The 18,972-nt window shown below is 45.9% G+C and overlaps 1 protein-coding gene across 1 annotated transcript in view; it reads left to right on the top strand.

The window, feature by feature from the left end:
* The first annotated feature begins 1,098 nt into the window (after positions 1–1,098).
* HS3ST4 (heparan sulfate-glucosamine 3-sulfotransferase 4) overlaps positions 1,099–18,972 on the top strand; it is a 452,668-nt gene continuing 434,794 nt past the window's right edge. The window contains exon 1 of the mRNA XM_054454602.2: positions 1,099–2,282. Within this exon, the coding sequence (XP_054310577.2) occupies positions 1,549–2,282 (734 nt within the window). The 5' untranslated portion in view covers positions 1,099–1,548. The remainder of the gene's footprint in view (positions 2,283–18,972) is intronic.

The following is an 18,972-nucleotide window of genomic DNA, read 5'->3' on the forward strand; positions in this document are numbered from 1 at the left end:
CAACAATGGGAAAGCAGCCCCGTCAGGCACCCAGCTGTGGCTGGGGGGCAAATGGTACTCACTAGAGCCACCCCCAGGAGGCACCTGGCAGAGCTCTGTGCAGAGCCAGCCCCGGTTGCAGAAAGCAGAGCTTGCTGGAGTGCCTCAGTTGATCACTCTGTCTCTTTCTCCCATTTCCCTCACTTCCCTGAGCAAAATGCAACAGGAAGCAAAGTCTAGTTGTGAATCTTCCAAAGCCTTCTGAGGTTTATCATTTTCCCCCAGGAGAGGGAGGTGAGGGGTGGAGATCTCTCTGCAAAGAAAATACACTTAAAAAATTTCAGCGAGCAGATGCACAGACACCCTGCACCCCAGCTTGTCTCCGCTTATTAGGTGTTCAGAGCGACAGTGGTCCCACACTATTTCAGTCCAGGAAACCATGAACTCCGTTAGTGGCAATGCCCGTGAAGAGGCGCAGGTGTGTGCACCTGTGATTAAGGGTGTCGAGGAAGGGACAGCCTCATCTCTTGAAGCAGAAAGTGTTGTCACCTGGTGATGGAACAGAGGAAAAAGCTCTGGGGCTGGGAAACCTGGGGGCTTGTGTCAAAGCTCCACCCATCAGGAGCTTCAAGATAAGATGAAGGGCGGGGGGCGGTGGCTGGAAAGATGGAAGTTGGGATGGGAAAGCGGTTGTAGAGAAGGATTCACTCCTGGACCGAAGGCAGGAGGATATCCCGGGCGAGAGAAGGGAGGGTCGGGGATGGGCTGAGTTGGAGTCCCACAGGAAAAGCGGAAGCGAGAGCTTCGTCACCCGCTGTCTTCCAGCTCCCGGTGCGCGGCACCGGAGGCAGGCGTTGGGCTTTACCTCTCTAAAAGTACTGGGGCAAAGGAATGGAGAACACGGCGTCCCGAGCTCCCAAGGGAGGGGAGTAAGCGAGGTGGGGTGGGGAACACCCCAAGTGCGTGTGTGCTGGGGGGCTGGGGGGGGGCACGATCTCCGTTCTCCCGGGTGCCCCAGCCCTAGCGCACGCCTCCGCTCCCGCGCCCCCCTTCACAGGCGCGCGCGAGGCGCACCCCCCTTCCCTCGGCGGCGCCGGGCGCGCGCCCGGCCCCCTCCTCCTCCCCTCAGCGCCTCTCCTCTCTCCCGGCAGAAAGTTAGCAGCGGGGAAGGAACTCGGGGCTGCAACAGCGCGCGGCGGCGGCGGCAGAGGCTGAAGCAGGAGCCGCGGCGGAGCCGGGGAAGCGGGGGCGCTGCAGACGGAGCAGGTGCCGCCGGCGGGTCCGCGCGCCCCCCTCGGTCCCCTTGCCTGAGGCTGAGGGGGGGGTGGTGGGGGGGCCACCCGGACTCGGCGGGCAGCGTGGGGCGGGGGGCCATGCGGCCGGGCTCCCCCCTGGCGCAGCGGGACAGCGGCCAGGGCCGGGGGCGCAGCGGCGTCGCTTCATGCAGCCGGGGCGGCTGGGCAGCGGCGGCGGCGGCGGCGGCGGCGGCGGGGGCGGCGGCTGAAACCATGTCCGGGCAGCGCCGGGGGCTGCCGCCGCCGCCGCCGCCGCCGCGAGCCGGGAGCCGCGATGGCCCGGTGGCCCGCACCTCCTCCGCCTCCGCCTCCGCCTCCACCTCTGGCCGCGCCGCCGCCGCCCGGCGCCTCTGCTAAGGGGCCGCCGGCGCGCAAGCTGCTTTTTATGTGCACCTTGTCCCTGTCTGTCACCTACCTGTGCTACAGCCTCCTGGGCGGCTCGGGCTCCCTGCAATTCCCCCTGGCGCTGCAGGAGTCGCCGGGCGCCGCCGCCGAGCCCCCGCCGAGCCCGCCGCCACCCTCTCTGCTGCCTCCCCCCGTGCGCCTCGGCGCCCCCTCGCATCCACCCGCGCCGCCGCCGCTGGACAACGCGAGCCGCGGGGAGCCGCCCGAGCCCCCAGAGCAGCCAGCCGCCCCCGGGACCGACGGCTGGGGGCTGCCGAGCGGCGGCGGAGGCGCCCGGGACGCCTGGCTCCGGACCCCGCTGGCCCCCAGCGAGATGATCACGGCTCAGAGCGCGCTGCCGGAGAGGGAAGCGCAGGAGTCCAGCACCACCGACGAGGATCTCGCAGGCCGGAGAGCGGCCAACGGGAGCAGCGAGAGGGGCGGCGCCGTCAGCACCCCCGACTATGGGGAGAAGAAGCTGCCACAGGCGCTCATCATCGGGGTCAAGAAAGGAGGGACCCGCGCGCTGCTGGAGGCGATCCGCGTACACCCGGACGTGCGGGCGGTGGGCGTAGAGCCGCACTTCTTCGACAGGAACTACGAAAAGGGGTTGGAGTGGTACAGGTAGGACCCTGGGCGCCGCGGGCTGGTGGAGACGCGTGGGGGAGACGCGGAGGGGAAGCCGCGGCTTTCCACGCCCTTCGAGCATCCCGGCACCGTCCCGAGAGGCCCAAGCCCCCGCGAGGGCTCTGCAAACCCTGGCGGCGTTGCTCAGGGGGATCGGCTGAGAGGGCTGGACTCCAGCGAAAGGTCACTTTATTTCAGGGCGAGGGGAGGAGGTGTCACCCTGCCCTGCCTCCCGCGCTCCTCATCCAAGGAGGTGCTGTCTGAATCTGCCCAGCTCCAAGCCTGGGAACCCCCAGCCCTCGTGCCTCCCGGGTGTTTCCGAAACCAGGCTCTTGCGGGGTTCTGGGATTCTGGGCTGAGGACTCTGAGGAGTGAGACAGGATGGCTAAATTGACTAAGGGAATTTGAGATCACCTGGAATCTCTTAAAATCACCCTCAAACGCATTTGCGTGGCTGGAATTCAACTTTAGTGTGTTAAGGTCAGAACAAAATGAATAGGGAACAGTTACAAAGATCATGCTGGCGTTTTGGCTTTCTAGTAAAGAAAGGATGCCTCCCACCTCCGTAACTTTCCATCCCCCTTGGCTGAATGAGCACGGAGTTGATTTTGCACCAGAAGCCTCAATGTCTGCATGACAGTTGGTGCCCTGAGAGTTTTTATGCCCCAGACCGTGCCCTGTCTAATCTCCGCCTCCTTCGCAACAGATTGGAGCTTCTGTCTTGTGAGATGTTCATCTCCCTCCTTTCCCACCGTCTGCCGGTGGTGAGAGAAAGGGAGGAGAGAGGACTAGAAAGTTAAGTGCAGGTAAAATAAATTAATAATCCAGCTTTCCTGCCAGCCATAACATTTTAAACGGCACTGGTGCAGATGCCCCAAACGCAAACCTCCTTCGCCTTTGTTTTTTCTCTTTCTCTCTTTCCTCCTGTTTTATATCTTCTGGGAAACAGATCTGCATGGCTGGCTCCATCTCCATTGCATTTCGGTAATTAATTGCAATTGTCAAACAGAAACACAGCCTTTGTCAGCGAAAGTGATGTTATCATCTCAGAGCCAATAGGTAAAATAAAGATTGTTTCCTGACAGGTTGCCTGCCCGTTGAGGAGATGTGCTTTCTAGGTTTAAATTACAGCCTGGGAAAGTTTTAGAAATAACTTAACTTCAGAAATATATAATAAATGTGTGCATTATGATTGATTTCTTCCACTTTTAAAAATATGCCTTATGCTTTAAAAGCTTGAGAGAAGTACACTTAGGCATAAACATTCCAGCACATTACAGGGAAGCAGCAAATGTGTCTGTTAATGTCTTGTCTGTTTCAACAGCGAGGACTAATTGCAGTATTTTAGGAGGCTTCAAACAGCCCCTTCCTATCAAAACATAAAACAGCAAATGCCTAATTTAACTGGAAAATCAGTATTTATAACATCAGAAGCCATGGCTTCCAGTTTGTGATTATAATTAAAAAGGTGTTAGGATGATTAATGCAGCAACAGCAAAATAAAGAAGGGGCATGATGTCTGGGAAGGTTTTAGTTGTTTAATTGCTGGTTGTAGGAATGTTCTGGTTTCTTCTGTGGGGTAGCTTTGGCCTTATGAGGGTAATTGCGTTTTTTTTTTTTCCAATTCTAATTTTAGAATTATGAGAATTGTCAAATGCCCCTTCAGGGAGGCAGAAAGATCAAATCTTTCCAAGATCTGAGGTGTTTGGGTTTGTGGCAGCTGGAAATAGAGGGCAGGGGGTGTTTTATTTGGGTGACTTAAAATAAAGTTAATGAAGGATGTGTGGTGGAATGTGTATCAGGAAGTCCCATCACCGGGTCTGGAGAGTTTTCCAAATGAAAGAAGAGAAGATGCCAGATTTTCCTAGATTCCTTTATGCTGATGTTAGGAAGAGAAGGTATAGAAACTACCTTGTTTGACGTGGCTTCTGAATATATTATTCCAGCGCTGTGGTATGCCCAGCCTTCTACTCCCAACCAATGCTTGTGGTATTTGGGACTCAGTGTCATATTGGGTAGCCACTCACAGAACTGTTAAAGTGAAGAGGTGTGGATAGAACAAGATTCCCCTGGTCCTCACTTAAGGGGACCATGTGGTATCTCTGTGTCCTTCATCCCCACCCCCAGCATCTAGTCCAGTGATGCTGATTGAAAGCACTGGACACAAAATTATCTTGGGAACAAGCTTCCTGCCAATACATGTCTGTCTAACATAGAGGGAATCATTAGCCCCCCAGCTCCGCTTTTGGGAAGACCCGTTGGACCCACAGGATCTGAGTGTGCTGGGACTGCTTTGGACCACTCTCCAGCCTTACCACAGACAGCGGTGCTTTGAGGCATTTGTGAAATTTTCGTCAGTTTCATCTATCTCTTCAGACTCCTCTCACTCCCGTATAGGAAGAGGGGCAGCATTCTCACTGTATTGTAGAAAAGGAAACAGTAGCATTGATTCGGTATCAGATGGCACTGATCAGTGGCATTGATTCCAGTATCAGAAACTCTTTCTCCTGGTTTCCTAATCCAACTCTTCATCTTTTAAATGGTGGTATCTGTACCTAAACAGTATAGTTCCTTCCTATACTGGGTATGCTATCTGGGATCTATTTGATTGATGAGAGATCCACAGGTTAATTAAAGGTTTTAATTTTTCCCCTGTTTATTTATTGTTATTTTGTTTAAATGTGCTTCCAGTAGCCTATGAATTCTGCACGTGTTTCTGGTTTTTGTGTTTTCAGCAAGAGGGAGAGCCAAGAAGAAATTGGGGCTGCTCTCTGCACAGCTGGCTTGGGGTTTTCTCATATTCAACTCAACAGCCCTAGCAGGTTCAGTTCCTCAGTGTCACTCCAGTTATCTCTAAATCCGGATTTTGCTTTCCTCCTATGCTGTTGATCTAATGTGATATAAAAATACATCTGAGATTAGAACGTGTGCATCAGATTTTCAGGGCAAGATAGACTAATGGATTGGGATGCATGTGTTAAAATCTACGGAGAAGCGAGCCTCACTTGGTGGATTGACACAGGCCAGTGATTAATAAATCGGGTGAGATTAAACCCTCCATGCCCTCTTCCCTCTCCCTTTCCAAAAAAAGGCGAAGCCACAATGCACTTTTCAGAATGAGCTGATTACAAGCTGCCTAGGCAGAGACTTTAAACTCTTCTAAGGGATGGGACCTCGGGCCAGGCCAACTGGCTGCCACTGCAGAACTCATCAAGGTGACAGAGACAACGTGAGCTATTTTCTCTCTCATGGTTTGCAGAGCATACAGTAACCATGACCACTTTACACTGGAAAACATTCAGCCCCAGGGCAAAGGGAAGTGATCGTCCATGGGTTTGTTTTTTTCTTTTGAGATGGAGTCTTGCTCTGGCGCCCAGGCTGGAGTGCAGTGGCGCAATCTCTGCTCACTGCAACCTCCGCCTCCTGGATTCAAGCGATTCTCCTACCTCAGCCTCCTGAGTACCTGGGAGCTCTTCCATGGTTTTAAATTGTCTTCGGTGTCAACAGTGAATACAAACATTCCATTAGCTAGGGGAAAGTAACTCAGGAAAATGCTCTGCAAAGTCACGCTTATGCTACCCAGAGGAAAATGGTCAGTGCTCAGCAGCATATTTTGCATGTGGCAACTGGGGAGAGAATGGAGAAGGACGGAATTTCATTGGTGTTTACTGAATGCCTGCTATTGTGGCAGTTGGTGCTACCTACAATTATAGACCTGTTGTTTCATTTGAGCATTGAGATGATATGGTGAGATATGTAGCAGCATTTCTGCTTTACAGGTGGCTCCGAGAGGATAAATGATTAACTCAGGGTCACTTGGCTGTTCAGTGCCTGTGCTGAGATTTGAACCTGCTGTCTAATTTCAAAGGGCTGATTTCTTGCCTTGTACCACACTGCCACACATAAAGTACTAGGAAGCATATACCCTGTGTTCATTCATTCATTCATTCATTCATTCAATTATTTTAAAAATATCTACCATATGCCATGCACTGTATTAGGTACTGGGGATAAAATGGTGAATAAGATGAAGCACCTGCTCTCCTGGAACTAACATTTTAGTAGGAGGGTTGTGGAAACAGCAGATAAAGAGCCAAATAATATGTAATACAAATTCTGGTGGTGATAAAGACTACAAAGAAAAATAAAGTAATGGATGGCCCAGAGCTGTTTTGTCCAGTATGGTAGCTACTGTCTGTATGTGGCTGTTGAATAGATAAAATGTCCAAATTGAAATGTGCTGTAAGTGTAAGATACACAGAATACTAAATTACTTAACAATAATTTTAGATTGCTTACATGTTGAAATTATACTCATGTCAAGTAAAACGTCTTGCAATGAAGTCCACCTCTTTTTACCTTTTCAATGTGGCTACTAGAAAATTTAAAATTACACTTGTGACTCATATTTCTATTGGGCAGCACCTGTGTGGTATAGTGCTTTGTAAACTTTAGGATCATCTAGGGATCTTGTTAACATGTTGATTTGGATTCAGCCAGTCTGAAGAGGAGCCTGGGAGTCCACATTTCCTCTTTCTTTTCTTCTTTTTGAGATGGGGTCTCGCTCTGTTGCCAGGCTGGAGTGCAGTGGTGCGATCTCTGCTTCAAGCGATTATCCTGCCTCAGCCTCCTGAGTAGCTGGGACTACAGGTGCGCACCACCACGTCCAGCCAATTTTTGTAGCTTTAGTAGAGACGGGGTTTCACCATGTTGGCCAGGATGGTCTTGATCTCTTGACTTTGTGATCTGCCTGCCTCGGCCTCCCAAAGTGCTGGGATTAGAGGCGTGAGCCACCGTGCCCGGCCCAGGAGTCCACATTTCTACAAGGTTGCTAGATGCTGCTGCTGCTGCTGTCTGGATCTCACTTTGAGTAGCAAAGTCCTGGAAAGTAATTGGGGAATGTGTGTGCACATGTCGGTTATTATTATTTGAAAAAAATTTTTTTAAAGACAGGGGTCTCACTTTGTTGTCCAAGCTGGTCTCAAACTCCTGGCCTCAAGGAATCCTCCATTCTCAGCCTCCCAAAGTGCTGGGATATGGGCATGTACCATGAGGCCAGGACAACATATGAGTTATATTAAGTAGGATGATTAGGGAAAACCTCTCTTTGGAGGTGATGTAAATGGAGTAACAGAGTAAGACCCTCCCATGTGAAGATCTGGGTGGAGAGGGCTCCACTTGGAGGGGTCAGCCAGTGCCAAGGCCCTGGGGTGGAAACAAGCTTCGTGGTCCTACAGAGTGTCCTTTCTTGATTCTAAAAGCACTGTTTTTGTTGCTGGACAAATCCGGGTTCAAAACGTGGCTTTGAGACTTATAAATTGGATAATCTTGGTTGAATAACTTATTTGACATCACTTAGCTTCAGTTGTTTATCTGAGGGTAATTGCTTCCTTTTGGATTGTTGGGAGGAATAAATGAAATAATAAAAGTGAATGTATTTTCTAAACAAAATGAGTATCCTAGGGCAGAAATCCAAATAGAGTCTCAGCTACTGAGTCTGTCCATTTCTCAAATCATTTTAGTCTCGTGTATGCTCTACTTTCTATCACAGCTGTCATAATATTGTCCAAAGAGTCTGTTATTTGGGATGGTTTGGGAAAACCCCAATAATGATTGGCTTTGCAGTGTGCATCTCCTTACCCTTTTAAACCAAAGGTCACACAACTTCAGGGCTCAGGCAGGTCGTATAAATGAGCGAGGTAGATTAGGTGGAGAGAAGCTAAAGTGCCTGCCTGTGCTCTGGCTGAAGGGGAAGCCACTGCTGCAGTCTAGCTACCTTTTTTCCAGTGTGCAAATGTGGCATTGGGGTTATGAGATCTTCCACTTTGTAAGAGAAACTGGAAATCCAGGTTTTGATTTGAAATCTTTTGATTTTTGATATTGGCAACAGATTTAAGTTTCTTAAAAGCCCAGTGGGGGCCAACATTGTGGGACAAACAAAATACATCTGTGGGCTGGATACAGCCGGCTGGCTACCAGTTTGTGACCTCTGGCTTAAGCCTATTTCAGAAAACAATTGACATGCCCATACCCTGTGCACCCTGTGCAGTGGCCAGAATCGTGGTTTACATGTGCTATTTTAGTGTAGGGTTTTCTCTTTTTCTTCCTTTACAGATTTTGTAACAGCATGGGGGAAATACCTCCCGGATATATTGCAACATCCACAAAAGCCTGATATAAACAAGAACATTGAGGCAGAAAAAAGAAAATTCGCAATTACATTCCCCTCTGTTCTCAATTAACGTTCTCTTGAAACTGGGGAAATTCCCAATTTTTCACTCGTTAATCAGCAGTGCTTGTATTTGATCTATATCAATAACTTGCACTTATAAAATAGGTTACGCTCAGGTGGATTAAGATCTTAGAGTTAGAAAAATTGGATTCCAGGCTTGGCTTTGCCACATACTAGTTTTATTGGACAACAGGTTACTTATATTAATCTCTGTTTCTTAGGTGATGAAGGTGTTTTAACTCCATAGGGTCCATTCACCTACGAAAAGACTTTGGTTCTAGAACACATTTCTGTATTAGACTCTTCAGAAAGAGGAAGCTGTGGAATAGAAGCAACATGGTTTGGAGCATGTTTTGTATGTCTGAGCCAGAATCTATTGGACAAATTACTTAATATAGCTAAGCCTCAATTTCTCCATCTGCAGAATGAGCTCAATATTACCCGCTGCCAAAGGATTACGTGAGGATGACACGAAATGGCATTTAAAGTGCCTTATGTAGAGCTTGTGACAGAGTAAATGTCTCTCTCCTCTTCTTTCCTCTCTCTCCCATTTTTCTTTTCTCTCTTACACTTCTCCTTCATTTTCCTTCAAAGCCTTCCTTTATCCTGCCCATCAGTACTTAGGGCCATCAGTACTGAAGGCCCTAAAGAGAAAGCTGTAATGCATTTTTCATTTGAATGTAGTCTTTTATTTCAAGATTATGTCTGAATGAGGGATTTTAAACCCTGAAGCAGCTCTTAAGTAGCTCTCCAGAGAATAATCAGAACCGGATTCCAGAATTTGGTCTATTGTAACTTGAGCTGAAGGAGGAAAAAAAGTATGATTTCATGAGGTAACTGCAGCCAGAATTCTCCACAAAAGAAACCGGGTAAGGAGGTGGACAGGCTCTGTGGACTTCCACGCTGACATTCTCTTGAGCCTCCAGTAGGGACGGATGCCACTTGCCCTGGGTAAGTTCAGAGGCATTTAGGATGCCAGGAGCCTGTTTGCCTTTGGTGCTTCTGCAGAACGGAAGGCATTTGGGAATGCAGGATTGCTCCCCAAGACCCTGCGAAACCCTCTATTTTGAGATTTGGCTGCTTTCACTGGTGTTCTCTAGACATCCTAACATGATTTATTTATTTTTATTTCTTATTTTTGAAAATCATACCAGGCATTTTCACTTTTAAATCAAATCAGGAGAGAGGCCTGGAGACTTTAGATGAGTGAAAGATTGCTAGGGTTGTTTGTCAGAAAGTTTTAAGGGTTTTGGTTTTACATAATGGATGATCTCTCTGGAACAGATTGAACCACCGCCCCGTTCAAGTAATCTCCTGATTTCATTGGTTTTTGCGGTTTAACAAGCTCCTCTATAACTGTCCTGGGAATTGCATTCTGAAATTATAATTCACTAAGGGAGCTTTTCAGCCCATCTTGCCATTAATTAAAAGAAGGTGGTTGGCTTTTTTGTTGTTACTTGCCTTAAACATTTTTTTTTCAACCTTATTTAAGAATATACAAGGAAACAAAGCAACACGTGAATTAGACAATTCTTTTTCAGTTGCAAATGACAGAAATGGAACTTACACTATTGTAAACAACAAAGAAAGACAATTGATTGCCTTACGTGATTGAGAAGTCTGGGGATATCTTGGCTTCAGGAAAAACTGGATCCAGGGGCACAAATGATGTCACTAGGCCCCTGTCTCTTTCCATTCTTTGCCATGTTTGTCTCTACCTGGCTTCATTCTCAGACAGGCTGTCTCACCACAGTTTAGGCAAGATGGTAAGAAGCATTCCGAGACAAACATGTTTTATGTTTATTCATCTTTCTGGAAACAGTTTTTCTTAAGAGCTTTTGTAGGAAATTCCTAGAGATGCCTTGGGCCCAGGGTGGGTCCTGTGCCCCATTCCTAAAGCAATAATTCTGTGGGATTCTAATCAGGGCTGGGAGATGTAGCTAGCCCTTTGGCTTGGGGTGATGGTAAGAGTAGAGAAGCAGTGTTCTCTATTCTTTACGGGGAAACTGTTCCATGTAATTTCCCCATTGCAACCACATGAAATAGTTTCCCCATAGAGAAAGAGGGGTTCAAGGGTGCTATTGTTAGAAAAGTGGGAGCCAGTTAAGCCAGATGTCCATTAAGTATATAAAGATCCACCCCCAACCAGGCATATGATCTCTCTAATCCACTGGAGGAATTAGAGAGACTGGAGGGAGGTGCAAAGGGTGTTTGGGGACTTGTTATTTAGTTATTAATTCTGTGCAGCTGTTATTTAGTTATTCATTCATATATTTATTCATTAACATGTATTATCAACCATGTGCTATGTGCTGGGCTGAAACATGAACCAATCATGGCCAGCGATCTGAAAGAACTCAGAGTGGAGAAATGGACATGTAAATGATCACATTGAAAGGTGTTATCAGTCTTGACAGAATGGGATTTATTATAAGAATGGAAAGATGGTTCAGTCTTGGGGAATGTAATGATGTGATTTATTGTTAATATGGGCAAATGAGAAAAATTTGTGATTTATGGATGCTGAAAAGATATCTTATAAAAAGAAATATCTATTTCTGATTTTCAGAACAACCTGCTATTAAAATAGGGTCATACCTAAAGCCAGCATCATCTTTAGTGGTTTAATTAAGCCAGCATAATCTTTTAGTGGTTACTGGAAATGCTTCCAGTAAATCCAGAACAAGCCTGAAATGCTCATTATTGTTACTATTATTTAACCATTGTTCAGGACTTATTAGATAATACAATTGGAAGAGCAAAAGAAGAAAGGGGGGAGGCAGAATTATTACTATTTGCAAGTAATCTTAACTTTTTCTTTTTGGAAAACCTGAGATTACCAATCCTCCTATGAATCTATTAGAAACAATAATAGAATTCATTAAGGTGGCTGGTAAGGAAAAAACAATGTAAAATTTATAGATTTCCTATATGCCTATGCCACCCATTGTGAAAATATAATGGGAAAAAATACTGTGTGTATAGAAGCAACCAGAGAGACAAAATAACTAGGAATAAATTTAGCAAAAATTGCAAGGGACTTGTAAAAACAAAATATTAATACTCTACTAAGGGGCACTGGAGAGGACAGGAGTAAATGGAGAGACATCCTTCTCTAGGGTGGCGTTTCTTTCTTTTCCTTCCCTCCTCCTCCCCTTTCCTGTCTCCCTTTTCTTTCCCATTCTTGTTTGTTTGTTTGTCTAAGTCATTGCTGCCTAAATTGAGATCAGATGTGTTTGAGGGTGATCTGAAAATATTGTTTATATAAATTGACCAAAATGTACTTCATATATGGGATTTCCTTACTTTGCACATTTTATTTGACAGAGGAAAGGGTGGCAAAATAACTGTCACTGTTTAGATTCATAAACTATTATAATCCCTTGCAGAGGGGCTGACTGCCTTACACCCCCAATTCAGGGGTAGAAGAACCATGCCCAAGGAGTGGATTAAGAGTTGAGCTGGTGGCTCACAACTGTAATCCCAGCACTTTGGGAGCCTGAGGCACTCGGATCACAGGGTCAAGAGATCAAGACCATCCTGGCCCACATGGTGAAACCCTGTCTCTACTAAAAATACAAAAATTAGCCAGGCATGGTGGTGCGTGCCTGTAATCCCTGCTACTCAGGAGGCTGAGGAAGGAGAATCGCCTGAACCCGGGAGGCGGAGGTTGCATTGAGCCGAGATTGCACCACTGCACTCCAGCCAGCCTGGTGACAGAGCGAGAGTCCATCTCAAAAAACAAACAAACAAAAAAAAAGAGTTGAGCTGGTGCACATTAGTCAATGTGGATGCACTCATGTTGCCACATAGCAAAAAGCAAATCAGAGACAAACCATGGTTATTTTAGGATGGGAGGGGGAGATGGAGGTTCGGATCTGATGGAATAACAGTCGCCGTGGGAGTGGCAGCACTGGTGGTAGATGATATTGTATCCCGTGTGCCAGGCTTGGCTCCGAGTATTGAATTCCTTTAGGCTTCACTGGCACCTCGTGAGATAAGCACTGATATTACCCACGCCTTACAGGCGAGGGAACTGAGGCACAGTGCTGGTAAGTCACTCGCTCAAACTGTGGAGTTGGGATTCAAACCCAGGCGTATGGCCTCAAACATACGTTCTTCCCTTTATTTGTCTCAGAGTTCATTTCCACTGGAAGTGGTGTCTTCCAGCCTCATGAGAGTAAATAATAAGCGTCAGCATTTCCCTGCTTTTAGTTCCAGTGTGCAGATGGACAGGCTGCTGCAGGAGTCTTGCCCTCACAGCAAACAGTGGAAGTGGTTTTCTTTCTGTTCAGGGACTATGCCAAGCTCATTACCCCTTTAGGGCCATTTTATTCTCTTTTCCCTCCTCCTGGAATATTCTGTCCCCAGATCCCTAAACTACTGGTATCTCCTTATCTTTCTTTTAGGTGTTGGCTGAAATTTCAGCTCCTCTAAAGGGCCTTTCCTGACTACCTAATTTAAATAACTTCTTCCACTTCTGAGCTTGTTATGCTGTTTTATTTTCTCCAGCACATCTATTGCTCTCCAAAGTTATCCTCATTACTTATCTCACCCTCACTAGAAGGTAAACTGCATAGGACCAGAAATCGATCTTGTCCATTTTGTTTCAAGCCAGAGCCCAGAACAGTGCCTGGCAGATAGTAGATGCTCAATACATGGTGATTTATTAATCACCAATGATAAATCAGTGAATTCATGAACAAAAAGAGGACCTTGTATGTACGATACTCCAGGCTTCTGGAAAGAAAGAACCCTCACATTTCTTGGGAAGTCTAGCTAAGAATTGTTCTCAGCTTTTTCACATACTCTTTTTTTGCAAGCCTATTTTGGGTGCAGAAAGAGAAACCCACTCAAATAAGCTGTGTGGGCTAGCTAGTCTCCCCCAAAGGTTCCTATAGCACACAACATTATTTCATTTATTCCTCACAGTGGCCTCATGAAGTAGATGTTTTCTTACAGATAGAGAGATTGAGACTTTGGAAGGGCAAGTGACATTCCTGAGGTCCCATAGCGGCATGTCCTGAGCTGGATGTCTTATTTATTTTTAGAGATGGTGTCTCACTCTGTCGCCCAGCCTGGAGTACAGTGGCATGATCATAGCTCACAGCAGCTTTGAACTCCTGGGTTCAAGTGATCCTCCTGCCTCTAGTAGCTGGACTATATAGGTGCTCCACTATGCCTGGCTAATTTTTTAAAAAATTGCTTTGGGAGGCCGAGGCAGGTGGATCACCTGAGGTCAGGAGTTCGAGACCAGCCTGGCCAACATGGTGAAACCCCGTCTCTACTAAAAACACAAAAAATTAGCCAAGCATGGTGACAGGCGCCTGTAATCCCAGCTACTTGGGAGGCTGAGGCAGGAGAATCGCTTGAACCCGGAAGGCAGAGGTTGCAGTGAGCTGAGATCATGCCATCGCACTCCAGCCTGGGCAACAAGAGCAAAACTCCATCTCAAAAAAAAAAAAAAAATTGTAGAGAAGACGTCTTGCTCTATTGGTTGCCCAGGATAGTCTCAAACTCCTGCACTCAAATAATCCTACAGCCGAGGCTTGCCAAGGTGCTGGGATTACCTGTGAGCCACTGCACCCGGCCCTGGGTGCCTTCCTACTATTCCTGGCCTCTGTTGCTGTAGCACAGTTGTAGGAGATGAGCATGGATTATTCCTGTTAGATCATTGTGCTCCAGGAGTAGTTGGATCGTCTTTCTCTGGATGTATTATCAAAATTATCTAATTGCCATGTAATAATCAGGCCATGACACAGGGGCCCCCTGTTTGACTTGTGTTACCTCCTAGAGGTGTCGGCACACCATTCCCTCCAGGTTAAAGCTTCTGCAGAGGGTTAGAGATTTGGGAGCCCCTGGAGACGAGGAAATATTTGGGTCAAACTACATGGGCACCTCTGTCATAGGACAGTTTGATTGCTTGGAGCTATGTGGTATTTTGAAAAGGAAGCTGGGCTGGGTGCGGTGGCTCAGGCCTGTAATCCCAGCACTTTGGGAGGCCGAGACAGGCAGATCACAAGGTCAGGAGGTCGAGACCACCCTGGCTAACACGGTGAAACCCCATCTCTACTAAAAATACAAAAAATTAGCTAGGCGTGGTGGCATGCACCTGTAGTCCCAGCTGCTCGGGAGGCTGAAGCAGGAAAACTGCTTGAACCCAGAGGCGGAGGTTGCAGTGAGCTGAAATCGCACCACTGCACTCCAGCCTGGTGACGAAGCCAGACTCCATCTCAAAAGACAAGACAAGACAAGACAAGACAAGACAAGACAAGACAAGAGACAAGACAAGACAAGACAAGACAAGACGAAGCTGGAATCAGAAATTAAGGATTTGAATCTGAGTTCTGCACCTTGTGGGACTTGTTTTGTGTGCATAGACTGGTGTGTAGAGCCTTTGTTTTCTCATCTCTAAAATGGGAATAACAACCTCTACTAACTCCACAGGGATTTTGCAAGGGTAGAATAGTGACTATGTGTTGGGATCGACTTAGTCTACATATGTTAGTTGTTATTAATCCATGCACGTTTTCATGAATTCCCCCAGGTTATTGGTTTCCTGGAATGTTGCAGTCCAGGGAGTACCTGAAATACAGGACAAGCACTCTTATCATAAAGTTAGATTAAGAGGTTTAATTTACAGAAACTATTTTATAGCATGGATATCAAACGTTCTCAGGGCAGACTGCGTAAAGATCTGGAGAATTCCTGGACAATCTCAGACTGTGTAACTGTTTCACCGGATTCATCATTGTTACCTCATTTTAAAAACACTGAAACAACATAAAAACCTACGGAGCTACGGGGCACACTTGCTTCTTAAAACTGCCCTGCAGTTGTTGAGCTTTGGGAGTGACCAGAAGATTCTGTCATTTTGTTCTCAAATGACCTATCCTCTCTTTTCAGGCTGTGTTTCCCAGGTTGGTGTATTAACTTTCCACCTTCTAGTTGTCTGCCTAACCTGCTTTCTTTTTTAATCTTTTTTTAATATAATTTTTTTAAAAATTTTACTTTAATTTCTGGGATACATGTGCAGAACATGTGCCATGGTGGTTTGCTGCACCTATCAACCTGTCATCTAGGTTTTAAGCCCGGCATGCATTAGGTATTTGTCCTAATGCTCTCCCTCCCCTTGCTCCCCACCCCCCGACAGGCCCTGGTGTGTGATGTTCCCCTCCCTGTGTCCATGTGTTCTCACTGTTCAACTCCCACTTATGAATGAGAACGTGCGGTGGCCTAACCTGCTTTCTAAACCCTCTGTGCTAGGCAGAATAATGACCTCCCTGAAATGCCCACATCCTAATCCCTGGAACCTGCAAATATGTTAGATTAGCTGGCAAAGGGGAATTAGGTTGCAGATGGAATGAAGATTGTGAACCAACTGACTTTAAATGGTAGATTGTCCTGAATTATTTGGATGGAGCCAATGTAATTCCAAGGAATTGTATACAGAAGGCTTCTCTTATCTGCAGTTTCACTTTCTGAGGTTTCAGTTACCCATGGTTAACTGTACTCTGAAAATATTAACGGAAAATTTCAGAAATAAATGTTCATAGGTTTTAAGTTGCTCACCATTCTGAGTAGTGTGGTGACATCTTGCGCTGTCCCGCTCTGTGCCACCCAGGATGTGAATTACCCCTTTGTCCAGCATGTCCACCCTGTCGATTCTACCCATCCTTGAGTCACTCAGCAGCCGTCTTGGTTATCAGACCGACTGTCGTGGTATCTCAGTGCTTATGTGCCAGTAACCTTTACTTTACTTAATAATGGCCCCAGAGTTCAAGAGTAGTGATGCTGGTAATTCAGATATGCCAGAGAGAACCCATGAAGTGCTTCTTTTAAGTGAAAAGGCAAAACTTTTCAATTTAGAAAGGGTAAGAATAGTACAATAAAATATTTTGAGAGAGAGACCATAATCACATAACTTTTATTATAATATATTGTTATAATTTTATCTTATTATGAGTTGTTGTTAATCTCTTACTGTGCCTAATTTATAAATTTAACTTTATCATAGCTATGTATGTATAGGAAATAACATAATATCTATAGAGTTTTGTTTTATCCATGGTTTCAGGAAGTCACTGGGGGTCTTGGAGCATATCCTCTGTAGACAAGGGGGCACTGTTGTAAGTGGAAGAGGTAGGCAGAGAGAGAACCAGAAGGTAGCCTGAGAAGGACTCAGTCACTGTTGCTGGCTTTGGCAATAGAGGAAGAGGCTACAAGCCAATGCGGGCAGCTTCTAGAAACTGGAGAAAAGGCAAGGATCTGACCCCTATTCACTGCTTCAGCCACATTCATTTGCCCTATTCTCTTTGTTCCTCTGCTTGAGCTTTGCTAGCCTCCTTGCTGTACCTGAGAAGTCAAACATGGCCCTGCCCCAGGGCCTTTGCACTTGCCGCTTCCACCACTTGCAGTGTTTCTTTGCATTAGATAATTGCATGGTTTGCGTCCTCCCTTCATTTGGGTCTCTGCTCAATCATCTTCCTCAGGGTGGCTTTTTCTTGTACCATCTGGACTCACCTACTAGTGGTAAGAACATCACTTATTGGAAAATGCTGGTGAACAGTGTCATTGACATATGCCTGTATTCCATAGTTACTCCACACCCACCCAGGTTTCTGGTATCCTAATTTCCTGTTTTTTAATTCCCGTTTTCTGGAGAGAGGATCTAGTCATTGATCCGGTACCCCAAAATGACCTTAATGTTGCTGGGGTCAAAATTTAAAAGATGTTTATGTAACGCTCAGCTATCCCTGCTATTTAAGTATGGTGCCACCAGGTGGTGATTGTGGGACACAGGTTGGGTCCAAAGTCAGGCATTTCCTGAGATACAAAATGAGTGGCTCCTTGCTCCTTCCAATCTGGATTAACCCTGCATATTTTGTTCGTATATCATAAAATAAGAGGCTTTATAAAATATTCACTTTCAGTGAACAATAAGCAAGTATCAAAACAGATGTGTAAAGCCGTGTTTAAAACATACTCGAATACAGTTGTGTATTTGTTTTTTCTCTTCCCCATTCTGAACCAATTTCTTCATTTGTGTTCAGATACAGAAAAAATCTTGGCAGCTGGAATTTTTCCTTCCTTCTTAGCATTCTTATGACTATCTAAATATGGGCAAAAATGAAAATGCCGTGTTGCCATAAGTATATCTTAAAGCAATTAATATTAAGAAATATTATTATAACACATATGCCATATATTACCATATGTGGTAATATATGGTAATATATTACCATACCCATTAGAATTTGAAAATTGCATGTTGATTTCAACCAAGAAACTCCTTGACCTCAGTGAGAACCATGGATTTCCTCATTTAGAACAAAACAATGAGTTTCTTCTGTATTTATGGGTTCTCACTAGCCTGTGTATCTCTATGTCAAAAGTTCCTTCCTTCTTTTAGTTTACCTTCAACTCTTGGCCTTGGGACTTTTCAATTTTCCTGGGATTCCCTTTTCCCATCCTTCCATCCTTCCCATCCCTCCTTCATCCACTAGGAGGAAGAAATTGCCCCAAATCACAATATGTTAGAACACCTTTAAGGAAAATCATTTTCAGTGGTTCAAAACTTCATTTCAGCTCCAGAACTCTATTGGCTATAATTCTTCTGGTTATAACACAGAAATCCAAGGTAAAATCTGAACCAAGCATAAATCAAAAAGGAATTTAATGGCTCGTGTATCTGAGAAGTCCCAGGAATTGGGGATATCTTTTTTTTTTTTTTTTTGGCTTAATTAGTGTTTAAACAATGTCAGCATATCTCTGCTTCTGGATTCTCTATCGCCGCTGAGATGGTTGACTGCATTCTAAAACTTCTCTCCTTGTGGCTGTAAAGTGGGTGCTAGCCTGATTCTCTTTCCCCAAGTGTAGGTGGAGAAGCTTGCCATCTTTGTCACAGAAGTCTTTGCTGAAGCCTCATTGTAGCTCATTAGTTCTTAGGGGTCGTGCACACATCCATCAAGCGGTTTCTGTTGCCAGTGGGGTGTGAGGCTTGAGGCACTGCCTCCCTGGAGCCTAGGGAGGAGTTAGTTTCCCTGGAGGCCCCTGGATCTGGTTATCAAAGACAGGAAATGAATGCTGCTGCCAAAACAACAGATGTCTGTTTCTAGACACTCCTCTGTTCAAATGCAATCTTTCCCCGAAGTACAACCAAATAAAACAGACACAGTGAGGTTCCACCGGCTTGCATGGAGATAGAGGACCTAGGTTCTGTTTTGTCTTTCTACCAAGGTGGACACAAACAGAGCAGCTCAAAATCTCCCTCTCTAGGTCTCTGCTTGAAGATTCTGCATCTTTTCTTTAACCCAGAGGGGAAGAATGGAAGGAAGAGAAGAAGAGAGAGAGGGAGGCAATGCAAGAAAGAAAACGTATCCAGTCTCTAAACCTAAGATGTGTTAAATCCTGAAAAAAGTATCTATGGAATCTGCCCCTCAGAAATCACTAATT

This window comes from Pongo pygmaeus, chromosome 18 (genome assembly GCF_028885625.2).
Source record: "Pongo pygmaeus isolate AG05252 chromosome 18, NHGRI_mPonPyg2-v2.0_pri, whole genome shotgun sequence".
NCBI lineage: Eukaryota > Metazoa > Chordata > Mammalia > Primates > Hominidae > Pongo > Pongo pygmaeus.